The following is a 25,658-nucleotide window of genomic DNA, read 5'->3' as shown; positions in this document are numbered from 1 at the left end:
AATCATGCATGCCGCAATATTACAATTCTAACAGGATCTCCTTGGCAGGTGGTTTGGCTAATGGGGTTCTCAGCTTTCTGCCTTTCCAAATTTACTAGGCTGCCATGGAAAGTTGCCACAGACTCTCTACCTCTTGCGGAGGATTTCTGGAATGCATTCTAGGATGTGCAGTCATTTCACTCTGGTCTGTTGGGCCTCACTCTCGCCCATTGCAAATGTAGAGCGTGCCCACAAACACAAGCAACACTGTTCCATTGCAGAAGTTGATTGGCAGCCGTAAAGATCCTCACTTTGAGACAGGATGTTTGTTAAGAGGATGTTTGTGAATTGGGCAGGATAGCTAATACCCTGGAAGACAGAAACAAAATTCAAAGTGATCTTGATAGGCTGAAGCGCTGGGCAGACAACAACAGAATGACATTTAATAGGGATAAATGCCAAGTTCTGCACCTAGGGGGAAAAAACCAAATGCACAGTTACAAGATGGGGGATACTTGGCTCAACAATACTACAAGCGAGAAGGGTCTTGGAATTGTGGTAGCTCACAAGCTGAATATGAGCCAACCATGTGATGTGGCTGCAAAAAAAGGCCAATGCTCTTTTGGTTGGGCTGCATTAATAGAAGCATAGCTTCCAAATCCCAGGAAGTACTAGTTCCCCTCTACTCAGCACTGGTTAGGCCTCATCTGGAGTACTGTGTCCACTGTTGGGCACCGCACTTTAAGAAGATGCAGACAAGCTGGAGAGGGTCCAGAGGAGGGCAACCAAGATGATCAGGGGACTGGAAACAAAGCCCTACACAGAGAGACTGAAAGAACTGGGCATGTTTAGCCTTGAGAAAAGAAGACTGAGGGGAGAGATGATCGCGCTCTTCAAGTCCTTGAAATGTTGTAACAGAGAGGAAGGCCAGGATCTCTTCTCGATCATCCCAGAGTGCAGGACACAGAATAATGGGCTCAAGTGACAGGAAGCCAGATCCCGGCTGAACATCAAGAAAAACGTCCTGACTGTTAAGAGCAGCATGACAGTGGAACCCATGACCTAGGGAGGTGGTGGGCTCTCCCACACTGGAGGCATTCAAGATGAGGCTGGACAGCCACCTGTCAGGGACACTCTGACTTGGATTCCTGCATTGAGCAGGGGGTTGAACTCAGTGGTCTTATACGCCCCTTCCAACCCTACTATTCTATGATTCTAAGAATTTCTAGTCTTCCCATTAAGAAACCACTTCCAGTGGTCTGCTGGAAAGCCTGTTAAGTCCACACCAAGAAGAAAAAATGTGGAAATCCAAAATAATTTTTTTTTAAAGATGATGCATTGTGGTGATGAATTTATTCATGCCGCCCCCAACACACACACACACACACTAAAATTGAGGGGTTGCCATTCACACCTTCCAATTATACCCAAGGTGGCAAGATGAGATATTTCTAGGCGAGGGGAAGGATTCAGATGGTCATTCCATATGGTATGGGATGTCATATTATCACAACTTCTCATATTTCACACATTGCAGAACTTTACATCATATATCACAGCCTTCCCGACCCTCCAGATGTGTTGGACTATCATCCCCAGCCAGCATCCCCATGCCTAGTCTACACTAGGGGTGGGCAGAAGATAGATCTCCAAATGTTTGGGACTTCAAGTCCCAGAAGCCCTTCCCAGTATGGCCAATGGTCAGTAATACTGGAAGTTGTAGTACAACTCTTCCAGCTGCCTACTCTGAGAGAAGCTTGGACGACAGCAACAAGGGAGAGGGCCTTCTTGCTGGTGGCCCCCAAATTGTGAAATGACCTCCCCAACAAGGCCCGCCTGGCACCAGCATTGTTAACTTTTCGGTGCCAGGTTAAGACCTTTCTCTTCTCCCAGGCATTTGGCAGCATATGATAAGTGTTTAACCAATCCTGGAATGTCTTATGGTTATGGTTGTTTGGTTTTGAGATTCATTGTTTGAAGTTGTTTTAGATATATGTTCTTTTGTGTATATTGTCTGTTCATGTGTTCTTTATGTAAATGGCTTTTAATTGCTGTATACTGTATTTTTCATGCTTTTAATCTTTTTAAACTGCCCAGAGAACTTTGGCTGTTGGGTGGAATAGAATTAGTAGTAGTAGTAGTAGTAGTAGTAGTAGTAGTAGAAGAAAAGATCCGGAGATCTACTCTTGGACCACCCCTGGTCTACACTGACTGGATTCTGACCCCCTGGGATTCTGACAGGGCTCTTTCTCAACCCTACTTGGAGATGCAGGGGATTGCATGCAAAGCATGTGACCTACCACTGAGCTCCAGCCCTGTCTCCAACTGGGGGGAAAGCCAATGCTGAAGTGTGCCTATTGGCTGATCATCATGGCGATCACTCGTGATCGAGTAAGATTGTCTTCCAAGGATAGAGTCTATATAGATAACTTTTTAAAAGGATTAGACAGATTCATAGAAAATAGGTCAATCAGCTCATTAATCTCTAGCAGTGGGTCTGCAGGTGGCTGTAAAGGCTGATTCTGGATCTACGCAGCCTCCCACAGTGAGGACATAGGTTTCCAGGTGGAAGGTGGTCACGGTGAGGGTTTGCTTGATGTGCCTTCCGCTGAGCTCCTTTCTCCCTTTCGCTCTGTACTCGTGCTTCTTCAGAGTCCATAGCTCCTTTAATATAGGCTGACCTCCAGTTGGAACGCTCATAAGTTAGAGCTTCCCAGTTCTCAGTGTTTATGATACATTTTTTTAGATTAGCCTTAAGAACATCTTTAAATCTCTTTTGCTGTCCACCAATATTCCGTTTTCCATTCATAAATTGGGAATAGAGTAACTGCTTTGGAAGATGATAATCAGGCATTCGAACATGGCCGATCCAGCGAAGTTGATGTTGGAGAATCATTGTTTCAACGCTGGTGGTCTTTGCTTCTTCCAGTACGCTCACATTAGTCCGTCTGTCTTCCCAAGTAATTTGCAGAATTTTTTGGAGGCAGCATTGGTGGAATTTTTCGAGAAGTTGGGAGTGGCGTTTATAGATGGGCCATGTTTCACAGCCGTACAGTAAGGTTGGTAGTACAATGGCTTTGTAAACAAGCATTTTAGTCTCCCTGCGAATGTCCCGATCCTCGAACACTCTACGCTTCATTCGGGAGAATGCTACGCTTGCAGAGCTCAGGCGATGCTGAATTTCAGCATCAGTGATGGCTTTTGTGGAAAGATGGCTGCCAGGATAAGAAAAGTGATTGACATTTTCCAGCATCACACCGTTAAGCTGGATTGATGGTGCTACAGAGGGATTGGTTTGTGTTTGCTGGTAAAGCACTTTGGTTTCTTTGATGTTAAGCAAGAGGCCAAGCTTTTCATATGCTTCTGCAAAGGTGTTTAGGATAGTCCGGAGATTTTCCACTGAATGCGCACAGATTACATTACCATCAGCATATTGAAGTTCTATGGCAGAGGTTATAATTACCTTACTTCTTGCTTTCAGCCTACTGAGATTAAAAAGTTTTCCATCTGTTCGATATGTGATTTCTACACCAGTGGGAAGTTTCCCTTCAACGAGGCGTAGAAACATAGCGATGAAGATAGCGAATAAGGTTGGAACAATGACGCATCCCTGTCTAACGCCTGATCCCACTTTGAATGGATCACTTTGAGAGCCACTGTTATCCAAGATTGTTCCGTCATGTCATCATGGAGGAGCCACAAGATGTTCACAAATTTATTAGGGCATCCGGTTTTCAAAAGGATGGTCGAGAGAGCAGTTCAGTTTACAGTGTCGAAGGCCTTAGTCAGATCAATAAACGCCATGTACAGAGGCTGGTTTTGCTCCCTGCATTTTTCTTGGAGCTGTCGTGCGGTGAAGATCATATCCACTGTCCCCCTAGAAGGGCGGAAGCCATTTTGGGATTCAGGGAGGATGTCTTCTGAGATAGGTAGAAGGCGGTTTGTGGGGATCCTTGCCAAGATTTTGCCTGCCGTAGCTAGAAGGGAGATGCCTTGATAGTTTCCACAATCTGTTCTATCACCCTTTTTAAAGAGAGTGATAATTATGGCATCCCTGAAGTCTGCTGGGATCTCCTCCCTCATCCAGATTTTTTCGATGAGCTTGTGAAGCTGTTGTGGCTCACCTTCTTTAAAGGCTCACCTTCTTTAAAGACTTCAACAGGGATCCCATCGGGTCCACTAGGTTTATTATTTTTCATTTGGTTAATGGCTTTACTGACTTCCTCCTAACTAGGGGATACTGCAAGCTCATCTCTGGTTTGTTTTTGTGGGATTTGTGAGAAAACCTCATCAGCCACAATAGAGTTACAGTTAAGGAGGTTGTGGTAATGCTCTTTCCAATGCAGTGCAATAGACTCTTTGTCCTTTAGAAGTTCGACACCATCTATTGAGCGTAAGGAGTTTGTACCATGGTTTGTTGGTCTGTAGATGGCCTTTGTGGCATTAAAAAAGCCCCGTGTATCATGGGCATCTGCAAAATGCAGGATTTCTTGAGCTTTCTTTATCCACCAGGTGTTCTTAAGTTCTCTAGTTCTTCTTTGGACCTCAGCCTTTGCACTGGCGTAGGTTTTTTTCTTAGCGGCACAGTTGATGTCTTTTTGCCATATTTGGAAATCTTTCCTTATCAATAATATGTTCAATCTCCCTATCATTCTCATCAAACCAGTCCTGATGTTTCTTAGTTTGGTATCCGATAGTTTGTTCACAGGCTGCAATAATGGAAGTCTTCAGTTTATTCCAGTGTTCCTCGACATTTTCAGGGGTTTCCATAGGTAGATGTTCCTTGAGGGTTGTTTGAAAGTAGGCTCATTTAATAGGGTCTTGAAGGGCTTGGGTGTTCATTTTACGCCTTGGTTTTCTTCCTTGGAGCCTACGTTGATGGACAATCTTAATTACCATCATGGAACAAATTAATCAGTGGTCTGTCCAGCAGTCATCAGCACTCGTCATGGCTGTAGTGAGGAGTACATCGCAGCGATCTCTGGCACGAATAATTACATAATCTAGAAGATGCCAGTGCTTCGACCGGGGGTGCTTCCATGATGTTTTAAATGTATTTTTCTGACGAAAAATATTTTTCTGTGTTGGTAATGACAAGATTATGCTCTGCACATTTAGTCAGAAGTAGAATTCCATTCTGATTGCTATTGCTGACTCCTTCTTTCCCAGTGGTCCCTGGCCACAAATCAAAATCACGCCCAACTCTTGCATTAAAATCACCCAGGAGGATGATTTTATCCTCCTTAGGTATCTCTGATAAGATGGTGTCCAGTTGGGAGTAAAATTTTTCTTTGATGTCTTCATCAGCATCTAATGTTGGTGCATAGGCACTTAGAATAGTTGCCTGCTGGTTTTTGGCGAGTTTTATTCGGGGGGTTGAGAGTCGTTCGTTAATGCCAGTAGGAACTTCTGACAAGAGCTTCAAAAGATCATTTTTAATAGCAAAGCCTCCTCCATGTATTGGCTGATGCATGGGATGTCACCAACACACACCTGCCCCACCAGTCCGAGAGCAGTTTCACCCTTATTATTTTTAAGTGATTGTGAGGGTGGGGAAGGCGAAGGGTGGATGTATAAATGCATGAATATACATGTGCCTGTTTAAAAAAAAATGTTAAAGGCAGATAGCCAGCTGATGTATGGAGTAGGGGAGGGCAAGGCCAATTGCTGCCTTGGCATACAAGTTGCTGGAATGCGCATCTGTCCTACGAGTTGCACAGTTGGGCTCAGTGACGAACCTGCTCTGACTCCTCTTCAGATCCTACACCCAGTGGTCACTTTCAAAGTGCAGGTACTCCTCGTGACAGTCCCCCTAGCCACGCCCTCAAGAAGAGTCCAGCATTGCAGGCTGTGGTGTTGATCCACATCAACAAAGCAGTTTTAGCCGTTTTCACCTCCACCAGGAGCAGGTCTTTAGTAAAGCGAATGGGTCTTCACCTCCCATTCAAGACCAAGCCAGCTGTCAAGGTTCCCCTGTTGCCTACTAAATACTCCGATAGCCAAAATCAACACTCAGGCAAAAGGGCTGCTTTCCAGGGCTTTAATTCCTTTTATCCTAATGAGGCATACAGATGCTAATTGCTTGAGACTCAGAGAAACTACAAAGGAGCAGCCATCTAGGGGTTTCTAAGGGTTAGGACGTCAGTTGATCTCCGTTTGGGAAAAACGCGGCAATTCTCTGAACTTAAGGGGTGGGAGGGGAAGATCTTCCCCTCTCCCGTGATGCTTCTGGGCGCAGCTGTTGCCGTTGAGCCAGTTGGGCTGAGCGCCGAAGCTCAGACCCTGCGATCTCTTGCTTGTGCCTGTCAGGGTGGACACTGAGCCCATAGAATCCCAGAGTAGTTCTGATTCTGAGGAAGAGGAGCCGCTCCTGGGAGAGGAGCGCGCTCATGCTTCCCAGGGCCAACAGCTGGCAGAGATTCCTCCCACCGGCATTCCTGGCATAGATAGCGCTCCCGGGAGTGAGAGAGCACGGGAAGCAGACTTGCTGGACGCGCGACGCTGATGCAGGGAGCGGCGCCAAATGGAGGGCGCAGAAAGGAGGTGTAGTGCCCGGTTGGCACACAAACAACGGTTGCGCCCAGAGGATCCAAGGGAAAAGGGGAGGGACTCTCCCTAGCCCATAAGTTCAGGGTCTGCCTGTGATTCCCTTTCAAACGGGGACCAACTGTTCCAACTTAGGGCATAGGTACTCTGCGGCTCATATCTAGTTGCTAACAGTAGAGTTGTTAAGTTGTAAAAGAGGAATAAAGCTTTGAAAAGAATCCCTTTATCTGTGTCTGGACTTGGCTACTGGATTAGACTGAGAGAGGCCTCCAAGGAGCCCTTGACAGCGCCTGCGTCTGCGCCTCGCATCTAAAAGTTCAGGTTGTCCCTCCCTTTCCACACCTGGTTCACTGTCGCTCCCAGGGATGTGAGAAGGGGGGGCTCCCCCTCCAGCTGCGCCTCTGAAGTCTGAGAGAGTTCCTCCCCCATGAGTTGTCTCTCCTCCTCAGAATCAGAGCTGCTTTGGGGCTCTGTGGGCTCAGATACAACCCTGACACCAACCCAAGACACTTTGTATTGCAACTGGATTCAGTATATCGTTGCTGGGAAAATTCAGTCCCCTGCCCCCATGACCTACTGTGAGGATTGCAGCTAAACTCGAGAGGGAAGAAGGAATTCCGTGAGGGGCGGCAGAGGACGCCAGCGCCCCTGCTCCCAGAAAAGGGCCGGTGCTGCATCCCTGCCGAGCCCCGGCTCCACTACACCGCTGCTGACATCCAGTTGCCCTTGCTCAGAACTGGCTAATGATGGTCTGGGTCAGCCTCCCCTAATCCAGCGCCCTCCAGATGTGTGGGACTGCAGCTCTCTAAATTCCCAGCCAGTAAGGTCCTGGGAAAGCTGATTCTGGTTTATTGTTGGTGTGCTCTAAAAACCCGCCCTTCGCTGTTTCTGTTCCCTTCCTTTTGGGGTCTGTTTTCACCTTCTCACCTGCCCCTCCAGCTCCATGCTCAAACTGATCCATGTTTCAGCATGTCTTGAATTGGGGGGGAGAGACTTATTTGCAAGGTCTGCAGTTACAACCAGCTTTTTGTTTTTGTAGAGAAGAGAAACACAGACAGACAGACAGACAGAACGTACAGAGGGGGCTCTTTCTTTCCCTCCCATGCCAGCCTTTTTGAACCCCCCCCCATGCAGCGATGTTGACAGCATTGTATGCCAGCATGCTAATGAAGCCGTCCCCATGGAAACGGGCTCATTATCGCTCATTTTTGCTGGCCCCCCTCCAGTTCTTGGGCTGCACTGCTTTTCCAAATTTCAGCCGCACATCATAAAGCAAGCAATATGTATATATATATGTGGGATCAGTTAAGAAAGAAAGAACCACCAACTGCTCCTTGTGAATCAACTCCCTTGTCTTCATTAAGAATTATTTATGAAGTACTAGTTCCCCTCTACTCAGCACTGGTTAGGCCTCATCTGGAGTGCTGTGTCCAGTTCTGGGCACCACACTTTAAGAAGGATGCAGACAAACTGGAGAGGGTTCAGAGGAGGGCAACAAAGATGATCAGGGACTGGAAACAAAGCCCTATGAGGAGAGACTGGAAGAACTGGGCATGTTTAGCCTTGAGAAGAGAAGACTGAGGGGAGAGATGATCGCGCTCTTCAAGTACTTGAAAGGTTGTCCCAGAGAGGAAGGCCAGGATCTTTTCTCCATCATCCCAGATTGCAGGACAAGGAATGATGGGCTCAAGTGACAGGAAGCCAGATTCTGACTGAAAATCAGGAAAAACTTCCTGAGTGTTAGAGCAATACGACAATGGAACCCATGACCTACGGAGATGGCGGGCTCTCCCACCCTGGAGGCATTCAAGTCGAGGCTGGACAGCCATCTGTCAGGGATGCTCTGACTTGGATTCCTGCATTGAGCAGGGGGTTGGACTCGATGGTCTTACAGGCCACTTCCAACCCTACTATTCTATGATACTATTTATTATTATTTAAATTTTTTAGACACCTTTCTCAAACAAAAAAAAAAAATAGACTCAAGGCAACTCACAATGGAATTAAAACATACACATTTAAAACAGCTGACAGAGTTATCCATTAAACCAACCTATAAATGACTAAAACATCAGTGACAACCATAAACAATTTGGCTGATGGATTCAACCACCCATCAGATGCCATCAAATGCCTGGGAACAGAGAAAAGTCTTAACCTGGCACTGAAAGGTGTCAGTGTTGGTGTTGCCAGGCAGGCCCTGCTGGGGAGAATATTCCATAATAATATTACAGGAATCCCAAGACATCATTCCAGTGAGCAACATTTCATTTTCCTTGCTTGAAAGGGAGAGAGGAATTCATGAGATGCGTCACTCTTAAAAATTTATTTCAGGCTTGAGATGAGACTTTCCTTGCCAGATCAGACCAACATTCCTTGTTGCCCAGTGTTGTGCTTCCAAAGAGGGGACAATCAAATGTCATCAAGAAGCTTCCAAGCAGTGGGTGAAGGCAATAGCCCCTCCTTGTCTGCCATCTCCAGGGGTATACCTCCTTCCTTACCAACTTGCCCGGTCACTGAGGTCATCGGAGGATGTTTTACTGGTGGTTCCACATGGATGCATGGCTCGGCTGGAGTCCACCAGGAAAAGAGCCTTCAGTGTGGTGGCCCCCTTCCTGTGGAACTCCCTGACTTTGGAGGTCAGGCAGGTGCCAACATTGTGTTCCTTCTGGTGCCTTCCGAAGACATTATTATTTCGGGAAGCCTACCTTGAGTGACCAGCTGCGGTTTATTAAATCCGGTCTATCGGAACTTGATTCTTTTAAAATGCTTTAATTGGTTGAACATAGTGTTTTATTCTTTTAGCCTTGCTATTCACCACTCTGAAACCTTTTGATGTGGAGCGGTATATAAATATTGTAAGTAAATAAGTAAATAAATATACTGCCTGCAAATATGGAGGCTTTATTTAGCTATCATAGCTAATTGCCATCGACCGGTCCTTTCCCCCCTGGATTTGCCTTTTTGAAAGCCATTTCAGCTATTCTCCATCACTCCATTTTGGGGAATGTGAATACCATAAGTGAATTACACTGTAATCTCTGGCACTTTCTTCAGAGTAAACTCACATGAGATCCACCGGGCAGCACATGCCCAGGCGTAGCTAGCGGGGACCGCTTTGAACTGGCCCTAATATAACTATTCCCAAGCGACCCATTTGACCAGCCTTGCCCAAACCTGGCACCCTCCAGATGTGTTGGACTACAAATCCCAGCATCTCCCATTGCAAAATGGGAGCTTCCAAGAAACAGACGCAACTGTGTCATGGCCTCTCCCAGTGTGGCCCCCATCTTCTGACATTACAAGACTGCAGCAGGCCCTAAAGGCAACATTGGAAGGGGCCCGTGCAGCCCTTGAACACAGATCCAGCCAACACAGATTCCAGTCCTGTGCAGACTTATTGGGACACAGCGGGACTTTCCTCTGAGTTCATGTGCTTTCCTGTACAGACACTTTTCCAGAAGTAAGTCCAATTGAAGAGACTGGAGCTTACTTCTGAGTAAATGCATGTAGAGTCAGGCTGCAGAACAATCTTGTAAAAGACCCAAGTGCAGTTTCAAAGAAATGGACCACAGAAATGCAAGTGGTAACGCTGCCCTCACTGAATCATGACTCTGTTAAAGGCACAGCATCTGTCAGGAGAAGCAGGGGCTGCAGGGAGGTGGCAGGCACAGGCCAGGCCTTAAAGTGTGACACCTGCCAGCAATGGGGGCAGGTGTTTAACAGTGGACTTAATGAGCCAGGTGAGAAGGCATAGAAAGAGCAGAGGGTGGACAGTAGGATACGCTCACGTTCTCCTTTGGAAATTAGGGGAATCATTGCTCATGCTGTTGTAGATCCAGCAAATGAGAATATTTCCTCCAAGATCTAGTAGGTAGGTGGATTTAGGAATATGGAGGGAGGTTCTTTGTAGACTGTCTCCCTTGCAAAAAGCCCTGATCCATGTGCTTCCTGTGAATGTTCTGTCTATCTTTACAAGTGGGCCTGGAGTTGGTTGCTCTGCTTCTGTATCCTGTGCCAGTAATCTGCTTTCTCTAAATATCTGGAGGTTTGGGTGTGTTTCCTTGTGACCCCTTGAAAGCAAGGGTGGGCAGCTTGGGGTCCTCCAGAGATTTTGGCCTACAACTCCCATCAGCCCCAGCCACCATAGCCAATGGTAAGGGATGATGGGAGTTGTAAGCCCACAACATCTGGAGGGCCACACATTGCCCACCCCTGCCCTACAGCGAATGTAGGGGGAGGCAAGCAGTCATTCTGTGGGTGAAGATGGAGACAGATGTTCTAAAGCAGAGGTGTTGAACCTCTTTCAGCCTGAGGGCCAAATTCCATTTCAGGGAAGCTCTTGGGGGCCGCTTTCCAGTTGTGAGCATGGCTGAAGGTAAAGGGGGTGGAGCCAACCCCCCCCCCCAAATTCTAGCATGTTTTAGCTTAAAGCTCTGACTGCCGCTTACTCAGCCTTTCAACCTTTTAGAATAGGGGGAAAACTGCACAAACACTGGGAAATCTCCAAATGATTGGTGGTTGGGGGGAAGGACGCCTGGCCCCCAGAGTGCTGGATTGGGACCGTGGGCCTTAGGTTCTGCACCCCTTTTCTGAAGCATAATGGAAGTGGTTTAAGTGCCATATTTGGTGCACTTGGAGGCAGTTGTTTTCAGGGCACTGAACATGTGTTCCAATGATTTCTACTACACTTTAGAGCATCTGTCTCCTCTCTTCACCCTCATTACTTTTAAGATGAGCCTGCACAACATTCGGCCCCTCGAAACTGAATGCAGCTCATTGGCAGCCCCGTGTGCTGGTCTGCCAGGCGCGTAGCAATTGCTTACTGAAGACCAAGACTCCACAGCTATTTTGTGTGGCCCTGCAGTGACAATCCTCCTGTGTGTTGGCAATAAGAAGCAGTTTACTGAGCTAATTCTAGGGGTGGACGAAAGTCACTTACCTGTCCTCGAAGGACGTTCGCGGTGGGGGGGAGGCGCTTCGCTGGTCCCCCCGCGAAGTTCAGGCCGGGGTGGAGGCTTTCCGCCTCGCCCGGCCGAAATTCAGGCCGGGGAGGAGGCGCCTCGCCCGGCCGAGAACGCGAAAGTTAAAAAAAAAAAAAACGCCCCCTGATAGGCTACGTGACGATTCACGTAGCCCATCACGGCTAGATCTGCAAAGTCAGCCGTGATAGGCTACGTCAATCGTCACGTAGCCTATCACGGGTGACTTAAAAAAAAAAAAAATCGCATACGCTAATGGCGGCCCCCATAGGGAGCCGCCATTCGCGTTCCTTATTTAGTCGCTGTAGTCTACGTAAATGTTTACGTAGACTACGGCGAAAATAAGGGCAACGCAAATAGCGTTGCCCTTATTTTCGCCGTAGTCTACGTAAATCTTTACATAGACTACAGCGACCAAATAAGGAAGGGGAATGGCGGCTCCCTATGGGGGCCGCCATTATCCATACACACTTTTTTTTTTTTTTAAAGTCATCCGTGATAGGCTACGTGACGATTGACGTAGCCTATCATGGCTGACTTTGCAAATCTAGCCGTGATAGGCTACGTGAATCGTCACGTAGCCTATTGGGCGTTTTTTTTTTTCTTTCATTGCAATGGCGGCGGCGGCAGCCGGTCGAAAGACCGGCTGCCGCTCCCGCCTCGCTCGAACACCCGCCAAACCGCCGGCCGGACCAGCCACCGGGAGGGACATTCGGTGAAGGTAAGTCCCGTCCCGGGGGGGGGGTGCAGGGGGTGGGGGGTGCAGAGGATTTCTCCCCGAAACTTGTTCGGGGGGCCGAACACGTTGGCGCTCGGCCCCCCGAAGTTTTGGGGAGAAATTCTCCGCCATCCCTAGCTAATTCCAGGCTGCGATTGACTGGAGCAATCGCAGCCTGGAGAAGACTGAGGGGAGATAGGATAGCACTCTTCAAGTACTTGAAAGGCTGTCACAGAGAGGAAGGCCAGGATCTCTTCTCCATCATCCCAGAGTGCAGGACACGGAATCATGGGCTCAAGTGACAGGAAGCCAGATTCCGGCTGAACATCAGGAGAAACCTCCTGGCTCTTAAAGCAATACAACAATGGAGCCAATGACCTAGGGAGGTGGTGGGCTCTCCCACTCTGGAGGCATTCAAGACGAGGCTGGGCAGCCACCTGTCGGGGATGCTCTGACTTGGATTCCTGCCTTGAGCAAGGGGTTGGACTCGATGGCCTTGTAGGCCCCTTCCAACCCTACTGTTTTATGATTCTATGGAGCAGGTGTTGCAAGTTCTGTGGGCCTCCTTTAGCACCCTGCAACCCGGCTTGATATAGGGCGCTAAGAAGGTTATTGTTTTCTCCCCACTCCCCCCCAGAATACTTAGAGGCATGAAATGGGGGATTCTAATCCTTAGTGTATAGCCAGAACATGAGAGGGTTGGGTGCTACTGTGCCATATGGAATGAATGGATGTCATCATGTGCACAAGTGGATGTCAAAGAAAAGGTTACGTAGACGGTATTGCGCATATGTGAGAGGATCAAAAGTATGCACGATATCCAGAGTTGCTAGATCTCTGGAAGTGCAGAGCCCGGGAGCGAAGGGGGTGTGGCCTAGCAGATCAGGGCAGGGGGTGGAGCTTAATAGGAGTAGGTGGGGCTCAGCAGCACCTGATGTGGGCTGAGGGTGGCACCAGGCTAGTCTAGCAAAAGAACCCAGCCATATGAGGGCACGCTCAGAGCAAGAGAAGTGAAGCAAGCATTTGAGCCATCAAAAAATAGCCCGCCCTTCATCTTGAGGTTTTTCCCCTTTCCCCGGAGGAGGCTAAAAACCTGGAGCTCCAGGTCAAACCCAGAGACTTGTAGCAGGGCAACTTCCAGTTGCAGTCCGACACATCTGAAAGGCACCACGCTGGGGAAGGCTGATCTACGGTGAGACAGCAAAGGGATTCAGAGCGACTGGAAATGGATACAGCATCGTTTTGCCAAGACGGCAGCATGGATGTAGTTTTCCTTACTCATCCATGTTGTGTGTACTGTATCTGTTAAAAGGCCAAGCAATTGCAAGAAACAATGTTAATCTGCGAGAAAAATGTGTCTTGCACCTACTGAGTGTAATCTAATTATGTCTGCATAAATCCTCCAGCATTCCATTCTGAGACTGTTACAAATTGCAGATTTGGGGAAAGGAACACCATGGCCAATGTTTTCTCTCTTCACCCCTCACCCACCCACCTACTTTACTCAATATCCAGTTCGGAGAACACAGACGCTTACCCACAACTTTGACGTTTTGGTTCATTCTGATAAAGGTGTACCCAAATTGTGGCTTTCAGACTTATTTTTGATGGTGCATCACTGCTACCTACAAATCTGGTGTCTTAACATGCACGCAGCCAAAAAGAAAAAACCTCATAAACCACCTTGGAAATACTGAATTGAAGAGTGGTATAGGACTGTCTTAAATGACCCCCAGAATATGTTTAGCAAAATTTTAAAAGCAAATATTGGTAAACATACCTTCAGAAAGAGAGTGGCTGCAAAGATCCTGGGAAAGGATGTTTATGAATAAACTAACAGTGCTAAAATTAATGAGCAGGAAAGGGTGTTCCATTATTCCTTCTGTAAAAATGTGTGTGTGTGTGTGGGGGGGGGATTATGGAGTGTTAACATAACCTGGTTAGCCCATGCACTAAGTTTATCTTATGAATCTAGTAACAGTCTGAATCAAAACTAAATATTTTGGGGAGGGGCAGTACCCTAAACATCTTCAGTAAAGGAAATCATGCAATTGACCATCTGGAATTCTGATTACTTCTTGCTCTTTTGACATCATTGCTAACAAAATGAATTGCTCGCCTTTTTCCCAGGCTCACTTGCATGGTTGGATTGCCCTGGTTTGTCGAAGAGCAGACTGGTCCTAAATAATTTTAATAATTGCTTGTTTGCTTTGGCTCTTTGTGCTTTTGTCTTTGCTGATTTTAGCTTGTTGCAAATGTGTTATTGCATCTCGTCTCTGAAACCAAAGACCCATTATCAGAAGATCATTTATCCCTTCGACACAGTGGAGGCTGGTGGCTCCGATGTCAGTGGGGCAGTGAATTCACTCCTGGTTTCAGTCAGATCTCTGAAGGAGCTATCCAAGGTGCTCACTCCTTTAGAGTTCTGACTGAAACACAGAGCACCTTGGAGAGCTTCTTCAGAGTTCTGACTGAAACCCGGAGTGGATTTACCGCCCCCCTGATGACAGAGCCACCAGCTTCCACTGCTTCTACAGCGTGTTATTGTTGTTGTTGTTGTTATTGTTGTTATTGTTGTTGTTACATTTGTATCCCACCTTCCTTCCATCCTGGAAGTCAAGGTGGATACATGTGGTTCCCAGGTGGTCTCCCCTCCAAGCACTGACCAGACCAGACCCTGCTTAGCTTCAGCAAGGTGGCTGCCTCACGTGCCTTCAGACCAGCCCTGGGTGAAAAACATGATGAGTCTTGGGCAGGTGACTGTCAGCAAGCCACTGACTGGTCCTGCCCCTATAAAACTGCAGTTTCCAGTACATACACCCTCTAACTAGAATAACTCCCAACCTGGCTCTTGCTCAGGTTCCAGGATGATGAATCCAGAATGTGTTTGAATGGCTGCTCTTGGCCATTCTGACTTATCCACAGCAGAGCCTGACATACAGTTCTTGGATTGTTACTTTGATGGAAAGGATCAAATCACTTCATTTGAATGGTTTTTTGCAAGTAGTGGAGTGCTCTTCTGTACATTCCCTGGGGTGGGTTAAGGCATGGAAGTCTCACACGTTCCATTCTTTTAACTCAACAGGGTCCTGGTTCCTCTTGAGGTGAACAGCCTTTGAGATTGGTTCTGCTTTGCACTGAACGTCCCAGGGGAGGATCTGAGGTTGACTTTGGGTGAGTTATCCAAATTCTTGTACCAAACAAACCAAACTATTAAATTGGTTATCCAAACTTCTGAGGTCAAGGCGACTACTTTTTTTTCACAAGGCGGCTTTCTTGAAGACGACACACACAGTTCAAATAGGGCCACCAGGTTCAGTTCCTTGTCCTAAAGAGGCAGAATCACACCTGCTGAACCTCTTCCTCGAATAGATGGTGATTCCAGATGAAGTTTTTATCCTGCAAGCACTGAAGTTTTTATCCTGCCTCAAACCAGAATTTTAGGGGTGGTGGTGAGGAGTGTTCCAGATCGTGTTCCATTTGTAACCCTCCTGTGTCTTCCCACCACTTCTTCTGTCTTTTTTTCTTACCAGAAAAAAAATCCCTTCCAGAGGAAAAGACACAATAGGTGCACAATTAGGGTGGCCACTTGTGCATCGTCAAAAAAGAAGAAATGAATCGCCACAAAAGAGGACATCGATTTGCATATGCTAATGTACAAATGCAAATTTGGGAAGAACTAGTATAATTAAATAGAAATACAAGACATCTCACCATAGTGGGGTTGACTGTGACCAGGTGATGTGTGTGCCTGATGCTCAGTCTGCTGCCAGCTGCTGAGTTTTTATGGGTAACTTCAAGGCCCCTGCCAGTCTCCTTTCTTCTGGTTAAACTGGACCCGTACTGGATGGCCCTTCAAAGAGAGGATGCCTTCAAATAGAGGGCTGTCCTCTGTAAAGTAGGACACATGGCCACCTGATCTCTTGGTTGATCACACTAGGAGCCCTCCATCTGGAAGCACCCTGGAAAGCTCTGTGGGAAAAGCTTTATAGGCCCTGCCTGTAAGGCAGTGATTAGACATAGGAAGTCTTCCAAGGGAAAAAAAGGACTGGTGCAAATAACCAGGACACATCAAAGCCATGGATTCTGGTGGCAAGCCTGCTGTTTTGACTGGATTCCTTTAGCCCAGGGGCGGGAAATTTGTGGTCCTCCAGATGTTTCGGCCTACACCCCCTATCAGCCTTCATGGTTAGCTATGCTGATGAGAGTCATTGGCCAAAACATCTGGAGGGCCAGAAGTGGGCCACCTGTTTTAGCCGATCCTTTGCACTGAGGAGGAGAACGGTGTAAGCCAGCCTGGGGTTCCTTGCAAGAGGAAGAATGGTGGGATAGAAATGTAATATAAAATAAAATAAATGAATTGCCAGTAATAAGACCAGGGAAAACCTCCTCCCAAAACGCTAGCAGGCTGCTGCCAGACAGGATGACAGTGTAACGTTTGGCCTCCTTCTGTGCAACGCTGCTCCTTAGAGGCTTCTAATGCTTAATTTCTGTAATGAGGTGGTGAGGTGCCAACCTTTTTGGAACCCTTCTGCCTGACCTCAAATGCACGGGGGCTGGCTGTGGTGGCTTGGGAATCTGCACAAGGCATTCTGTGCATGCTCAACTGCATTTTCTCAAAACTCGCTCCATGTTTTATTTGGCTGAGCCATCCCTTGGCAATAATCCTTTTTCCCCCAAGGTGATCCTCTGTTCTCGTAGCCGGGACCTTGGTGCCGGCGCAACCAAAGTGGAGCTTTTGCGTCATTATTAACCGCCCGCTCCTTTATTAGATTCCACGTCCCTGCAGATGGGTTTGCAAGCCTGGCAGTTTATTAGTTCCCTGATGGATCGCCTTAATTTATTCTCTTGTCTTTGGCAGTGCATTTGAAGAGGGGGGAAAGAAACAAACATATCCTCACAAGGAAGGCTCAGATGGCCAGCAACAACACCACCAGCATAGCACAAGCCAGGAAACTGGTAGAACAGCTCAAAATGGAGGCAAATATCGACAGAATAAAGGTAAAGCCCACATCGATTGCCTTTGTCTCAAATCGGTGGATTCGGAGCATGTTCTGGGGGAACCCCATAAGGGGGGTGCATCTTCTTCTCAAGCTTACGGCAGGGTTTCTTAATGAGAGGATCAGTAATGGCTTCTGTGAACAAGCTCGTCTACCGCTGAGAATCTTTCCATGCAATGCACAGAGGAGAAGATGTGTTCTAGAGCAGGAACCATTTTCAGCAGGAGGGCTGCAATCATTTCTCCAAAACACTCGGGGGTGGCGGGGGCACAGAGGGGGAGCACAGAGGTGGGTGTGGCCTAAGCCAAAAGTGGGTGCAGCCAAAGCAATGTGTTTCTGTCTCCCTCTCTCTCACCTCCTTCTCCCTCATTTATTATTATTTTTATTGAAAGTATGTTTATCCCTCTCCTGGGGAAAAAAAGAAAGAAAGACTCTTGGAGCTGCTTACAATCAATCAGCAAAAATGACAGCCCCTACCTGCAGGCTTACAATCTAAAAAGAGACGACACACAAGGAAAAGGGGATGGGGAGGGAAGATGAAAAAAATTAAGTAGACTGTCGTCAGGACTGGTGGAATGGCCCCTCTTCCCCTCTCATCTCCTGGGGGTGGGGGGGGGAGAGGAGGCCCTGGAGTTCCCTTTGCCTGCTCCTGTGTCTCTCACTCTTTTCCCACAGGGCGGTAGATGTCAGTTGATGTCCCTCCTTCTCTTTCTCCCATTATTTTTCTTCCCCTTTTCTCTCTCTCTCCCCCCGCCATGTCAGGTCCCCCTACCTGTGCTTTAGTCCCTTCTCTCCCCTTCAGTGAGACGGCCAAATCGCTGCAGAAAAGGGACGTGAGGAGTGTGGCCTGGCAGAAGGTGGGTGGGGTAGAGGGGGAGGCCTGGAGGACCACCGTTCCCGGCCGCTGTTCCAGAGCATGTGCTGAGTTCATGCAGGGTGACGGTGAGCACCCCATGTAAACAGAGTGCCCACGAAATATACCCCGGAATGCTCCATGGGGCAGGGGCATGCAGCATTTCTTCAATGGATAGGCTGACATGGAAATCCTTCCCTCAAGGTAGAAAGCTTGGAAACCACACATAATGGGCCCTTCCAAGTGATGAGGGGAAACTGTCATGGCAGCAAGAACCAGCCCCAGGTTTGAGGGGGCCCCGAGCAAAGGGTCCTCCAGTGAGCCCCCTCCTTTCCCTGTGGGCCCTGGCAGGCTCACCTGCCTGCGGAGGCAGAGCTGTGAGCAGGACTTGGCAGCTGGATCTCGACACTCTTAATGTCCCACAATGCCCCACGGAGACATTAGGTGAAGGGCATTGTGGGAAATCAAAAGGGTGGTGAGATCCTATCTCCTGGTGCTGCTCAGAGTTCTTTCTGGTGGGCCAGGGAAAGAAATGAAGGGGAGCTGAGGGCAGGCATTGGTACTGATGAGGACTGATTAGGTTTTGCTCACTCCTGTGGAAAAACCATAATGTACATGTTCCCAAGGGTAGGCTGTTCGCATATATTCAATATGCTATTACATCAGGTATATTCCCAGGCATTTGGACTGGTTTTAGGCATTGGTTCTTTTTTTCTTTTTTCTGTTGCATTTTTCAAAATAACAATGTACAGTAACAAATTTAGGTGCACAACATGTGAGTCAATTTCTTTGCGGTCTTTCTGATGACTCAGGATCTCTATTTGGTACAAGCCAGATGATCCGAGAAAGTGATCATTCATCGTCCTAATAACTCATGCTGTAGAGTTCCGTGTATCTTAGGAGGTTGCTGTATATTCTTCTCAGTATTAGCAAATTCAGCAAATGGATGCCATATTCCATACCAAGTGTCCATTTCTGCTTGGCCTCTTCGTACCTGAGGATGTTTAGTGAGTTTCTCCATCAGTGCAAGATTCCAAATGTTCTGCTTCCATAGGGTTGGTTCTTGAGATTCCAAAGTCTCTCTAAGCTAGTGGGAGGGAAGCTGGTGCCCTCTTGTGGTCATAGAATCATAGGGTTGGAAGGGTGCAGGAATCCAAGTCAGATCATCCCTGACAGATGGCTATCCAGCCTTGTCTTGAACGCCTCCAGTGTGGGAGAGCCCACCACCTCCCTAGGTCATTGGCTCCATTGTCGTATCGCTTTAACAGTCAGGACGTTTTTCTTGATGTTCAGCCGGAATCAGGCTTCCTGTCACTTGAGCCCATTATTCCGTGTCCTGCACTCTGGCATGATCGAGAAGAGATGCTGGCCTTCCTCTCTGTGACAACCTTTCAAGTACTTGAAGAGTGCTATCATCTCTCCCCTCAGTCTTCTCTTCTCAAGGCTAAACATGCCCAGTTCTTTCAGTCTCTCTTCATAGGGCTTTGTTTCCAGTCCCCTGATCATCTTTGTTGCCCTCCTCTGAACCCTCTCCAGCTTGTCTGCATCCTTTAAGAAGTGCAGTGCCCAGAACTGGACACAGTACTCCAGATGAGGCCTAACCAGTGCTGAGTAGAGGGGAACTAGTACTTCCTGGGATTTGGAAGCTATGCTTCTATTAATGCAGCCCAAAAGAGCATTTGCCTTTTTTGCAGCCACATCACATTGTTGGCCCATCTTAAGCTTGTGATCGACAACAATTCCAAGAACCTTCTCGCTTGTCGTGTTGTTGAGCCACGTATCCCCCATCTTGTAACTGTGCATTTGGTTTCTTTTTCCTAGGTGCAGAACTTGGCATTTATCCCTATTAAATGTCATTCTGTTGTTTTCTGCCCAGCGCTCCAGTCTATCCAGATCACTTTGAATTTTGTTTCTGTCTTCCAAAGTATTAGCTATCCCGCCCCATTTTGTGTCATCTGCAAATGTGATCAGCATTCCCTGCACCTCCTCCTCCAAGTCATTAATATAAATGTTGAAGAGCACTGGGCCCAGGACTGAGCCCTGCAGTACCACGCTCATTACCTCTCCCCAGTTTGAGAAGGTCCCATTAAGAAGCACTCTTTGAGTCCGATTCTGTAGCCAACTGTGGATCCACTGGATCGTTGTTTCATCTAGCCCACTTTGAGCAAGTTTGCTCATCAGGAGATCATGGGGCACTTTGTCGAAAGCTTTGCTGAAGTCGAGGTATATGATGTCTACAGCATTCCCACGGTCCACAAGGGAGGTTACTTGATCAAAAATGAGATCAGATTTGTCTGGCAGGACTTGTTTTTGACAAATCCATGTTGGCTTCAAGTAATCACGGCATTGTTGTCAAGGTGCTTCCAGATGGATTGCTTTATCATCTGCTCCAGAATTTTCCCAGGGATTGATGTCAGACTGACTGGTCTATAGTTCCCAGGTTCCTCCTTTTTACCCTTTTTGAAGATAGGGACAACATTAGAACTATGGTTTTGAACTACAGTTTCCATCAGCCCCAGGCAGCATGGACTAGTGGTCAGGTATTCTAGGAGTTGTAGTCCGAAACATCTGGAGGGCACCAGCTTGCCTCTCCCTGCTTCTTAGCCCTGGCAGACCACCTTGTGGTGCTTCATAGACTTTGTGCTTTGAATTCGCATGCTGGGATGCCAGAATATACAGGCTGGCAAAAGTGCAACGGCAGCTGGCTGTGCCACAAAAGCCCCATCTCCGACGCACATCCATGTGTGACCTTTGAGTATTTCATGACTTGATTCCAAGCATTGGCTTTTTGCAACTTGCAGATAGTCTCAAATAACTGTTGGGAGTTGCACAGCATAAAGCATGACTCCCCCAACCTGATGCCCTCCCAATGTTTTGGACTTCAACTCCCATCAGCCCCAGCCAGCATGGCCAATGCTCAGGAATTCTGGGAGTTGCAGTCCAAAACATTGGGGGGGACGCCCAGTTGGGGAAGGCTGCCATAAGATGCAGCCATGCAGTGGATTCAGAGGCTTTCTACACAAGATGTTTTATTGCGCACTCGTGATTCCTCATTCGTGGTAGTTTGAGAGTCTTTTACATGACATCATCATCCTCCAAGACCTCTCCCGTGCTTTGCAACCATTACCATGAGTTTTTTCCTAACAAGGGAAGTCTAGTATTTTTTTCTGAATGGCGTTATAAAAACCTAGTGTAATTGCACAATTCCACTGTACCACAGCACCACCTAGTGGTTGTGCAATGGAACATAGAGAAGAGAGAGAGAAACCTGGGAAAAAAACCTGTAAAGGAGCCGATCTTAATCCTGCAAATAATCTGGAAGCAGAAGCCTCAGTAAAGGTGCAGGTTAAAAGCCTCATGTAGAAAAGCTCTCAGACCTTCCAAGAAGCTGTGATGCAGCATGTGTGAGCAACTTGCTCTGGCACTGCTGCATGCAAAGGAGCAACTTCAGCATGGCCCCTGTGGCAAGAGTAGTTCTGGGTGGCCTCTCCTCCTCCTCCCCCCTCTTACCCTGGAGATTTGCTAAAGCCTGAGCTTGTGTATCTTTCCAAGGCTACGTAAGATGTCTTTTACAATTCAAGCTGGCTTTGGATGACCACGTATTGAGTAGAATAACGTTTTGTTAGCCAGCTCCCTTGGGAATTCAGGTAGCTTACGTGATAAGCCAGATGAGCCTTGGCCTGAACCTGGGGGATCCAAGCATGGTTGCCACCTCACGCATGAATGCGCAAGCGTAAATCACTTGTGCAACTTCCACTGGTGTTTCTTTTGAATGTCATCACCCCCCAACCCACCCCATCAGAAGCAAATGGTTCTATGAGGCATGCTCAAATACAGGTGTGCCTAGGACTGCAGCATTAGGTTGTTTCAAGGTACAATGTGCGCTCTTGCCAGGACCCTAGTAGAACCCTCCAGTGGAAAGGGGCTTCCCTGTCCAAGGCAGATTAGGGATTCTGCCGACGCATCTGTGATTCTGCCAGACGCACCCTCCATCGAGGAATCTTCAAACCTGTTCCCACAAATCATGCCATAATGTAGCAGCTGGGGATCTTGGCTTGGGTTCAGTTTAGAGAGGCTTTCCTTGGTATGCATTCAGCAGCATATGTACTTCTACTCAGCATAGCCAGTCCAACAGGAGAGCCAGTATGGTTACAGTGTTGGACTGGGACTTGGGAAATCTGGGCTCTAGTCCCCCCACCCCCAGCCATGAAGCTCACTGGGTGACTTTGGGCCAATCACTGACTCGCAGCCCAACCTACCACACAGGGTTGTTGTGCGGATAGAATGGAGAGGAGGAGGATCATATAAACTGCCTTGCGTTCCTTGCAAGGGGAAAAAAGGCAGGATGTAAGTGCAATAATAATAATGTAAACAATGACATCTGGAGGGCCACAGGGTGCCCGCCCCTGACATATAGCTACAATCCACTGTGTTTCTCTCCCTTTTAAATGGCCCATCCTACCCCACTAACTACGGGCAGAAATTCTGAGGGCCTGGCACTGGGCGTTTGACTTAGAGTGGTTCCCGTTCAGCGCTTTAGGCAGCAGCAGGCCGCTCCTTTCCCCTTGGGTTCCTATGGCAACGGCAAGCATCCCCCAGGGCGGCTGGGATGCCGCTTGGCATCCTTATAAAGAGGTCTAAGCGAAAGAGCCCAGCCGCTTTCACACAAAGACAGCAAGCCAAGCCGAAGCAAGCTGTGCGTTGTCATTGGCCCTGCTGGGTGGGGATGATGGACGTTGCGGTCCAACACATCTGGAGAGCACCAAGTTCGGGAAGGCCGCTCTACATCCATCCAGAAATTCCCTGGGAGCATCTTTCTCTTAATCTCTCTCGGGTCCAGCTGGCTATACCTCCTCGCTCTCGGAGGACTGCTGCTCCAGAGCACCAAGGGAACATAAAGCCGCTGTCTTTTCTTCCAGGTGTCCAAAGCAGCAGCGGACTTGATGGCATACTGTGAAGCCCATGCCAAGGAGGACCCCTTACTGACTCCTGTTCCTGCTTCAGAAAACCCGTTTAGAGAGAAGAAGTTCTTCTGTGCCATTCTGTGAACCTCTGATTTGGGCCACCCAGGACAGTGATGTAGAGAGTTTTCAGCAACGTGGACATGTTTCCAGAGTCCACCCAATTTAAATTTTTTAAAAAAATCAGAACAGCCTGGAAGTTTACAGAGAAGTGCGTGATCAAAACAAGGGTGTCTGCCTTCTTTGGAGAATGAGTTTCTGATGTTGATCTACGTCATGAGGTTAAAGATCTTGACATCTACAGAGTTGCCTGGAGAGGGAGGGGGGAAATGTGTAAAAGAGTAAATTTAATGTCCACTTTTTGCTCTTGCCAAACAAAGCCCTTTTCTCTTTTTTTCCAAACAAAGAAAAAATAGGGTGTGCAGAGCAAGGTTACAAATGGTGCAAAGGGGTGTGTATGTATGTAGCCTTATTACGTTTTTTTTCCCTTTTGCTTTGCCCCAAAAGTCACTCTTATTTATGTTGAATTGTAAAATAATTGCAAAAGGGTAGATTTCTTCTGATGTTTCTTAGCATTGAGTCTTGTGCATATTTAGCATTTTAGAGTAGTGCTATATAAAGGGGAAGAGACCAGATTTGCAGCCACCTATCAGTCTAAGCAACTTTCTAGCAAGGGTTTAATTGAGAACGTGTCATTGCTTTGAGTGGGCCCACGGGCTGTCTTGTGCATTCCTAGCATACTTAGTACCACTGTTTTCTAACATTTGTATTTGGTAGCTTTTGTCCTGCAAGTAAACGGTATGTTGTGATGGGTATCTCGATGCCTTTTGTCTCCTTCTTTCCCAGCGTTCTGTGCTCTGCGGTGCCCACACAGTGACAACACCCGGCTGCACGACTAGCAATGTCGCTGAGCGTGGAGTTGTCACCATCTCTGAAGGCCAGGCCTGTCCCACATCAGGGATGTTTTTGTGCTCGGGAAGGGGACACTTATTTTATTCCTAGCCAGCATGGCGTTCTAAACAAAGCACAAAAGGAGGCTACAGGCTTCCTGTGTGACAAAAGGCCTTAAAGTAGGGGTGTCTAATGTCAAGCCCTTTTCAAAGGCATAATTACTGGCAGTAGGTGCTTTATGCTAAAATAGGCTGGGATTTTTGCCCCCGCCCCTTTTGCCTTCGGCTTCTCCCACCACTGTAATGCGGCCCCCGAGAGCTTCTCCACAATCGAATGGGTCCCTCGGGCTGGAAGAGGTTCAGCACCCCTGCCTTCAAGTCTCCATATGGTCAGAAGCCTCAGTTGCCTGTGGAGGCTACTGGTTCTGATGGCTGTTGAGTCTGCGAGAGAAGAAAGCCCGTGCTCGATCCTTCTCTGGCAGTACAGGGATTCTTTAGAAGTCAGGAGTGGTATTCAAACGACCCCCTCCATGGGTAAATCCAAAATGTGGAGGGAGGAATGCGACCATGACTCATCTTTGAATGAGCTGAAACTGAAGTAGCCGATATTGTGAACACGCACACATCTGGCCAGAGGAGGGGCCTGCAGGCCTTCACAAGGCAGCCTCTCCTGGGTGCCTTTCTCCTGGGAAGAAAGGGGGAAGAGAGTTCCGGGTCAGTTGACAGAGCAGGGAGCAGCTCCTTGCCTAAACCAAGGAGCCACGAGCCACGTGGCCTTGCTGTGGCAGTGGCGTCGCTTTCCCATCTTCTGGTGTTCATTTGGTGAGGAATGAGCAGCGAACTGTCAAACTGCACATCTCCTATTCCGAGGGCTGGGGGGAGGAAAGAGAGAGAGAGAGAACAAGGAAGATTGGCCATTTGAGAGTTGGTTGCTCTCTTCTCTTCTCTTCCCCCCACACTCCGCACTCCAACATCCGAAGACTTAAATGGCCAGTGGGCAGCAAGATGGTGGGACTCCTTCCCTTGAGTGGCAACTCGCTTCCCCCGATTCCCCAAGGTGCCTTTTCTCCTTCTAGAGAGGACAGGACCATGGTTTAGGCAGAGCGCCAGACTACTCCAGAGTCTCGCGCTCATGGCGAATGGCCAGACATACTGCAGAGCGGGTGGGGTGGGTGGAGCATGTCAGGTCTAGGGCCCAGTGGGGATTTCCAGCCCACCCTCTTTGCACACAAGCAGATGGATTGTCCCCTATTCACTGCTTCTGCAAAACAAACGGCCCTTACGTCAGATTGTTTGTTTGAAGGCAGACTTGCTATGGCCCCAGAAGCCCGCATTCTTCTCCCCCGTGCCCTTTCCCGACCTGTATATGGAAACCAAAAGCTGCACTTGACTGAGATCAGGTCCAGGCACACTGTGCTGCCTCCGTCGCAAAGCGTGCTGGGGCGGAGCTGCCCTCTGCCCATGCCGCAGCCCCTGGCCATGCCAGCCTGATGCCCCGTGCAAACCTAAATGCAGGCTGTCAGCCAGTCTCTCACTTCTTCTCAGACTAAGGGCTCCCCGGAAGATGGCCACTGTGCACGTCATATCTACATTAACACCTTGCTGTGCCATTATTACTAGGCATCTGTTGGGGTGAGCCTTTGTGGAACGGTCCCCTCCCTACGGAAAGCTTGCCAGAGAGCGGCAACTTGCTTCCTGCTCCAAAGGCCCTCTGCTGGCCACGCTGGGC

At 48.1% G+C, this 25,658-nt stretch overlaps 1 protein-coding gene across 2 annotated transcripts in view; it reads left to right on the top strand.

Moving 5' to 3' along the window:
• GNG2 (G protein subunit gamma 2) overlaps nt 1-23,859 on the top strand; it is a 68,140-nt gene extending 44,281 nt beyond the window's left edge. The window contains exons 2-4 of one of the 2 annotated variants that reach the window (XM_084834913.1): nt 15,311-15,399; nt 17,087-17,226; nt 22,998-23,859. In XM_084834913.1, the coding sequence (XP_084691039.1) occupies nt 17,140-17,226; nt 22,998-23,126 (216 nt within the window). In that variant the 5' untranslated portion in view covers nt 15,311-15,399; nt 17,087-17,139 and the 3' untranslated portion in view covers nt 23,127-23,859. Of the gene's footprint in view, nt 1-15,310; nt 15,400-17,086; nt 17,227-22,997 lie in introns of those variants that run through there. The other variant, XR_014787859.1, reaches the window with a different exon arrangement.
• The last annotated feature ends 1,799 nt before the right edge of the window (nt 23,860-25,658 follow it).

The sequence above is a fragment of the Heloderma suspectum genome, chromosome 1, assembly GCF_057233095.1.
Source record: "Heloderma suspectum isolate Gila_16-S chromosome 1, 16-S_ref, whole genome shotgun sequence".
NCBI classification, from domain to species: Eukaryota; Metazoa; Chordata; class Lepidosauria; order Squamata; family Helodermatidae; genus Heloderma; species Heloderma suspectum.
The sequence above is the reverse complement of the archived record's forward strand: the minus strand, read 5'-3'. Positions and strand labels throughout refer to the sequence as shown.